Source organism: Chaetura pelagica, unplaced genomic scaffold (genome assembly GCF_000747805.2).
Source record: "Chaetura pelagica isolate M959 unplaced genomic scaffold, ChaPel_1.0 scaffold67, whole genome shotgun sequence".
NCBI lineage: Eukaryota > Metazoa > Chordata > Aves > Apodiformes > Apodidae > Chaetura > Chaetura pelagica.
In genome coordinates this window covers 504,393-511,984 of record NW_009954107.1, presented here as the reverse complement: position 1 = coordinate 511,984, position 7,592 = coordinate 504,393, and the positions used below count along the sequence as shown (strand labels likewise).

The 7,592-nt window shown below is 36.5% G+C and overlaps 1 protein-coding gene across 1 annotated transcript in view; it reads left to right on the top strand.

Moving 5' to 3' along the window:
• The first annotated feature begins 1,003 nt into the window (after nt 1-1,003).
• UFSP2 (UFM1-specific peptidase 2) overlaps nt 1,004-7,592 on the top strand; it is a 12,467-nt gene continuing 5,878 nt past the window's right edge. The window contains exons 1-7 of the mRNA XM_010002457.1: nt 1,004-1,067; nt 2,560-2,740; nt 2,820-2,886; nt 3,207-3,364; nt 4,163-4,355; nt 5,813-5,959; nt 6,422-6,586. Of these exons, the coding sequence (XP_010000759.1) occupies nt 1,004-1,067; nt 2,560-2,740; nt 2,820-2,886; nt 3,207-3,364; nt 4,163-4,355; nt 5,813-5,959; nt 6,422-6,586 (975 nt within the window). The remainder of the gene's footprint in view (nt 1,068-2,559; nt 2,741-2,819; nt 2,887-3,206; nt 3,365-4,162; nt 4,356-5,812; nt 5,960-6,421; nt 6,587-7,592) is intronic.

The window sequence follows — 7,592 nt, the reverse complement described above, 5'->3', positions numbered from 1 at the left end:
CGGTTTTTTGTATATTTCTGTTTAGATGGAAAGAAAACCAGTCCTATGTTTTGATTCTTTTATTTCATGAATAATGATAGCAATGATATCATTGCACCTGGACGTTTCCCATACCTTTTAAGCGAACAGTTAAAGGGTAAAGTCTTTCCAAAGGGTTTGAGTGCAAATATATTTACAGGGTCTTGGTGGGTTTTTTAGAGAGATTTAGGTTGTGAAGCATTTCTTTTTGTGGACTGTTAGATGGAGCAGTACCCACCGTCTTCTGAGCTGTCACCCTTTGCTCCGCTCTGTACTTGCACAGCTGTTGTGATGCTGTGTTGAACTTGGCCCGGAATTCATCTGACTGAAAAAGTTTCCTCTCGATAAAAAGAGAGTTTTCCACCTGGATGAGTTCTTTGTTGAAGTTCATGTGAAAATGTCTGCAACAAGCAGGGACTTTGGAAGGGCAAAGAAGCAGCTGGGTGGTGTCTGTGCTGACACAGAGAGCTCTTCTGTCAAATGTAGGACTCAGCCTCACTTCTGGAGGTTGTGGCCCCTTTTTCTTTCCCTGAAGCTGTGATTTCCTAACCAAGATGAATGAACATTTTCAGATGTGTGTAATTACCTGTCTGCTCTAATGCTCAGAGCAGTCCTTTGTTTGCTTGAACTGGAAGGTGACTCATAAGATGGGGAAAATGACATTTGGATTGAAACAATGAGAAATTATTACATTTTACCCAAAATCTTTCTAAATGGGAAAAGTATAGAATTAAGACTTTCTAGTTTAGGTAGGAAATGTGGTTTAAGAATCTGTGTTTGTAGCAGTACCCAGGTAATTGGATTACTGGCTCCAGCAGCTCTGTGCTCTTTATTCATTGGCCTTTCTTACCGTGAGCCACTGCAGTAATTACTGATGTGCTCACACACTGTCGTATAATAACAATTGTAACTTGAGAGAAAGCATGTTGGAACAACTGCTCATTTTCACTGCTTTTTTTCTTCTCCTTAGGTAATTCTGGAAGCTATGGACATACTCTTTAGAATAAGAGGAGGGTTGGATCTTGCATTTCAGCTTGCAACTACTGATGGTGTGTCTATAAGACTATAATAGATTTCTAAACATTAAAATAAATAACCTTTTAGTAATTAACTGGTTATGTTTATTTTCTTGGCATTTTGCTGGAAGTGCTTATTCCCAAACCTGTAAAGATTAAGGGCAAAATATGTTATTCTTTACCTCCACTGATTTTCTGATAGTCTTTTTTCATCATTTGTTATGTTTTAATGTTAAGTTTAAACTGCCTAACTGAATGTTACGTCATTTTATTTACGTATTTTTCCTACTTACAAACATGGTATGGGGATCACTTTTCAGTTTGAATCCAGAGTTGACTCTGAAATTCTAAGCAAACAGAGAAAAACTTAATGACAATGAATTTGTTTATACAGGATTACATTAGTAATGTCATTTTGAGATTGTGGTCCAGTCTTTCCAGAGCAGTAGAGAAGACAAGCAAGCTAACTAGTTACTCAACTGAATTTAGTTGGGACTGGGTGCTGTAATTCCATGTGATAACAAGGGACTAGAACATATGGCATTAAGAGCCTCCTCTAGTTCCACATTTTTACAGTAATGTAGCATTCATTTCTGAAAGTCTGCTCAAGGCGGTCACTGGCCATGGAGATTTTTCTTTTGGAGGAAATTCAGTTAAATGTATTGGGTTTTGTTTGATTTTTCTAATACTGTAGATTTTACAAACTTCTAGTGCAAAAGTCAATTAATAGTGGCCAAATCTAAGTTAAAGCATTAAAGAAATACAATTCAGCATAGTCTTTGATGGCTTGTTAGACTTTGTATAACTTGTTTTGTTAGAAGTAATGGTTTATAATCTCCCCAGTGAAGAAAACAATGCTGGTTATGTGCAGAAGTTTCACTGTCACATCTAGTACTGGTTCAGCTTGTAAGGAGTGGGAGAAACCTAAGAAGTCAAAACAAGCTCTGAAAGACAACTGGTAATAAAGATTCAGGCTCACCAGAGTGTGGCTTATGGTTACAGGTTTATGTTGGCCAAATTTTTGTTTGCAACTGGAGTGTAGGCCCTGCTTTACCAAAAATTTAGTATGTCTTTGGTTTGTATTTCTGAATAATGGTAAGAAGTCAGAAACATGGGACTCAGAATTTTTTCCAGGATTTACTCAAAAGACTAAATACAACCATATGCAGAAGTTTTTCTGTACGTAGAAGTTTATTTGCAGCTGCTGGCTTGGTTAAGAGTTATTGATGTGAGTATCAATTGCAGTGCAGGTTTTTCTTACGTAATTCATTCAGCTCTTCCTGTTTGGCAGTATCTGAGAGAAACTGCTTTTGTTCAAGCAGGTGTGAGTTTGATTATCTGAGACAGACCTGCTAAGCGAAATCTTATCTCAGTTTTTGTTTATATAGCCATTTTTCTTGTAACATCACTTAGGTTTTTATTCCAAGTCTAAACAGATTCATTAAAAAAAAAAAAAAAAAATCCCAGTAGCTGTAACAGAAGTGAAGGAATTTTCTGGGCTAATTGTTTCTTTATTGTGTTTCAGAGGCATCAACAAAAAAGGCATTAGGATATGTTTTCAGCGATCTTGCAAATAAACTGTCCTCGGATGTTCTTGTATTAAGAATTTGCCACAGTTCACTCTATGTGTGGCCTAACAATGGTATGAGCACTATTCCAGAGCTGACTGATGATTCTGCTTGCAAGGAGATAAGGCGATTTATACAGTGAGTATATTTAAATTATTTTTTTAAAAAAGCAATTAATTTCATCTTACAGAAGTTTCTCTTTCTGTTGATACTTCAGATTTGATCCAGACGATGAGACCAAACGAAAACTTGGCAAAAAAAAGGATAGAAAGTTGCAAGATACGGTATGTGTCTCACCACACTGATAAATTGTATAAGACAACCCATCATTTTTAGGTCTGTTCTCACTAGGCTTTTCTGAACATCAGTAGGCATTGACTAATTTAAAAGAATCCTTTCAAAGTCATTGAGATTCAGTGTGAATGCAGAGATCCAGCTACAGTAGATCAGCATGTAGAAGTGTGTCTTTAACATTACTAAGCTTATTTTTTAACTCAAGTATTTAATTATGGAATTTGACACCAAATATCTAGTTAGTCTTACTTTTGCCTTCTTGGTGCATGTGCTGTTGGAGATGTACTACTGATGGCTTTCTTCTTAGCAGCAGCAAATAGTCAATGTAGACCTCATGTTGGAAATGACATCTTCATTACCTGCTTTGGCTCCAGTCATTGAGAGGGAAGATAAGGAACACAACTACATTAACATGACATTACCAGTTGATGTTGTTGTATCTGTTTCTCCAGAAGAAACCTGGGGAAAGTAAGTGTTATCCTGAACTTGTAACTTTTCAGCGTAGTTTATGCTTTTTCTTGAAAAAAGGAAGGGAAGCTATATCATTAATCAGTTGAATGAAGTAGCGTATAGTATTTTTATATGGAGTGTAACTGTGTAAATAATAAAAGCTCATGTAGATTGCTGTTAAGTGCAGTAATCGTGAGACGCAATCCTTGTGCTAGCTACAAAAAATAATTTTATCAGTGTCTGATAGATTTGATAGCTTGTAACCACTGCTTAGCAAGGAATTGAGAAAGTCAAGAAAATGTTTTTAAAAAATTATTGTATGTATGTGAGTGTGTATAAAACTGTGAGTTGGGATGTATGTGATGAGTCTTTGTAACCTTAGTACTGTGTCAGTGGCTGCAGCTGGGTAGGTGAATGTGGAAAACATTACAGTCTTCCTCTGTATTTTTTCCCTGCCTTTTATCCATGGGCTTGTACTCCAAAGAATGCTAAATGGGATAGATAAAATGTAATGAAACCCCCATGTAGTCATATATTTAACTTTTTTTGGCAAATGCTCCAAATGGTTGTGTTTCTGATACAAGACCAGGGTACCTGCACTTTGGAGGATTGAGTCACTGGGGTCATTTCTGTGTGCAGACCTGCTTTGAGTAAAGCACAGGGATTTTTCTCTCTGTGTGCAAGTGAAGCATGGAAGTTGTAAGCTCATCAGACCAGCTGCAAATATGTGTATATTGTGTAACTATCAGACCTATGAGAGAAAAGGATCCACCATCATCGTTCTACTTCTTAAATATTCTCCCTTTCACTTTGCAGGGTACAAAATCTCCTGGTGAAAGCAATTCACAGGCAATTAACTGACATGGAGAGATGTATCATGAAATACATGAAGGGAACATCAATCGTCGTACCAGAACAATTTCATTTCATGTTACCAGGGAAAAATGATCTTGTAACCATCTCATATCCTATAGGTATTCCAGATGATCAACTGGAAAGTTACAGAAAGGTAAAGCCAACAAATGCAAACAGAGCCTAATTTTTAAAAATTATTTTATTATTATTATTCTTTTAACTGAAGTCATGGTAAAGCTTTTAGCCAGTGTAAATACTGGCATATACTGCTATTTTAAAGATTTATTTTTATTAAAACTGAAACAGTGTACTGAATGTGGGAGCTTGATTTACTAAAAGTTATTTTGTAAAAAGTGCCAGATTTCATATTTTTAAGGGAACAAAAGAAATTTTAAAGCTACACAGGGTTTGGTTTAGATAGGTTTTATCTAAATTATACTTCTGATACTGTATTCTTTGTATTTCTTCATTTCAGTGGTAGAGTATCAGGTTACTTGTAGCATGTTAATACTTTTATGCTTTAACACTGTCCTGGGAAGGTTGGGGCTGGGGTTATTTTGCTTGTTTCGGTTTCTTTCTTGGGGTTATGTGTTGCTGGTTTTTTGTTTGTTTGGGGAAGGCTGTTCTTTGTGACTTGCAGCTGACCAGCCTCAGCTAGCTTTTGTTTGTTTTTTGCCTCCTGGGTTGGCACATATAGAAAAAGGAATATTGATGTGGTGGAAAAATGTTCTGAGGTGGCAGTCCTCTCAGATTGCGATGTGTACCTGGCAGATACCAGTTGAGGTCACACAGTTACACAGTGAGAGTGGTTGCTGCCTTAGAGGTGTAGAAGTCATGAGGAGTTTTCAGTTTCTTCTTCCATGAGGTTTTATACACCCAGTAATGCTTCTCATCTCTTCCTTGCACTTGCAGAGGCCTGGGGCATGGTGGCACAGTAAAGTCTTGTCTATTTTCTGCATTCTGTTCACTCTTTTCCACTGACTGCTAGGTGTTACTGTAGCTAATGTTCAGTGTTGGGTCATTTATTACCTGTGTTGCACACATTATCCTAGATGGTATCTTCACTCCTGTCACTCCTAAGCTCTGTGAAATAAGACAATATATCTCTTTAAATGTGGCTGCTGTGCTGTCAACAGTGCTTAAGAGATATAGAAGTCGCCTGAATCTGCTTAAACTGTAAACTCAGTATCTTCACTTTGTCTCAGTATGTAGTAATTGCATGTCTTGAGTATTAGTGAACATAAACATTTAGAATGTGTACATCTACACTGCTACATAGATAAAACTAATTCTTTTCTGTTATGGTGTATTTTACTGTACTTTCCTAAGATACTTGTCACTCACGGTATCTTCAGCGGGGCTCCAATGGCAGGTGTATTTAACAGGTCTGCATAAAATAGTGGGTCCTTTAGATAGGAGGTAAGCCTGCAGGAGCTGCCTTGGAGAGATGAGATCTCATAGTAAACATACATGCTGAATATTAATATATTAAAATCTGCTTAATTAAATTTACTAAACTATGCTCTTAAAATTGTTAATGTTTCTATTGCTATTTACAATGTGGTGTTTTTTTTAATTGTGCTCTCTACTTTTATTCTAACTTGCATGTAGGAATTACATGGGTTATTCAGTCTGCCTTGTGACAGACCATATTTCAAGAGAGCAAATGCTTATCACTTTCCAGATGAACCATATAAAGATGGCTATCTAAGAAATCCACATTTACATCTTAATGCACCTGGTACAGAGTCTGGAATGGTAAGTTTAAACTGAAACATTTGTAAGAAAGTTTTGTTTGTTGTTTTTTGTCATGGTTTGTGTTTTTTTTCTTGAGAGTTGTTAAAAGAAGTAATTTAGACAGTCAATATTTTACAGATTAGAGAGAGCCAAGTAACAGACTTGGCCTTTTAAGCAAAAGGGATTCTCTGCTCAAAACGGCATTGCTTTAGCCTTGTTTGTCCCAAAGAAATTGCCTTTTCGTGGAAAAGGATGTGCATGTTTTTAGTGTGTATCTTGACTTTTTCTCAAAACAAGGATAAGAATGGATAGGTTTAAGAGACAAAAAACAGGAAGAGTAATTGTGTGAATAGCAACCTTCTATTCTTCTAAAGATTGGCAATCCCCAACTGAAAGCTTTTCCAGTGCAAGTGACAAGTCATATAACTTCTCTGAAAACTGAGGCAAGTCTAATCAGATGCACTTCTCTTTTTTTCTGGGCAGGTTTACTTAGTCCATGGTGTATATAGTTACCACCACTATATGCAGGATCGGATCGACGACAGTGGTTGGGGCTGTGCGTATCGGTCTTTGCAGACCATCTGCTCTTGGTTCAAGCAGCAAGGTTACATTGATGCACCTGTACCAACACATAAGGAAATTCAACAGGTACACAACATTTAAGCAGATTAATTTTGTTACGCATATTTGTCTAGAAAAGTTTATATCGGTTATTTTTTTTTTAAATACCAAATTCATATGTTTTAGACTTCAGATTTATGTGGTATTTTTAATGTATCTCTTCAATTAAACTATAGTATTTCTGAGTTACTGTTTTTAGCAAGTTGATTATAGGAGGTCTGTCTCCAAATGTTTATCGTTGTCTGGTGACATTATCTGTACAAGTAAGATTCTTTAAAATAGTAATCTAAGTATTTCCTTGGGTTAATGTTCTATTGGAAGCTCAGATTATGACATTTTTCACTGCCTTTGCCAAATGAAGAAAGCAAAGAACCCAATGTGTCATGTTAAAATAAATTTTTAATTGTTTTTTGTCTTCAGTGACAGCTGGTTTAGTCTCTAGATGCTATGCATTGATTTACTGTTTTCTTTTGCAAGTTTGCCTTTGAGAGTAGAGGGCTTTCCCTGTTTCCTGAACTCTGCTTCATTGTTTCTTCTATTGTGTGTTCAAATGCATACCTGAATACCTTCATTTCTGGTCATGCACTGAAGAAAAGCTGTAGACTTGGGTAGCTAATACTGTATGCCTAGCAAGAAATACTGCAATTATCTTCAGAATTCTAAAAATAATTCTTCGTATTATATTTATTTACTGAATATTTTTAGCAAAGTTTGATTCAGCCCATAAAACAACTTTCATCTTTAGCAGGGATGTCAGTACTAAAGTTAAAACTGAATTTCCTGAGCATTTCTCAGTCCACATCTGAGAGCAATTGAAGCCCATGCACTCCTGAAGTATTTTTAGGTATCTAGGAGAGGGTAGTAGCCTTCGGGAGACTTTGTGGGCAGAAAAGGCCCCTTTCAAGTGCTGCATGTAACATGTAAGCCTCAGAATGGAGAAGCATCTAAAATAAATCACAACCCTCAGTGTATTTCAGTGGCCTTTTCCTCAGAGCACCATTTTATGGGTCCTTTTCAGAGATGCTTTCAGCAG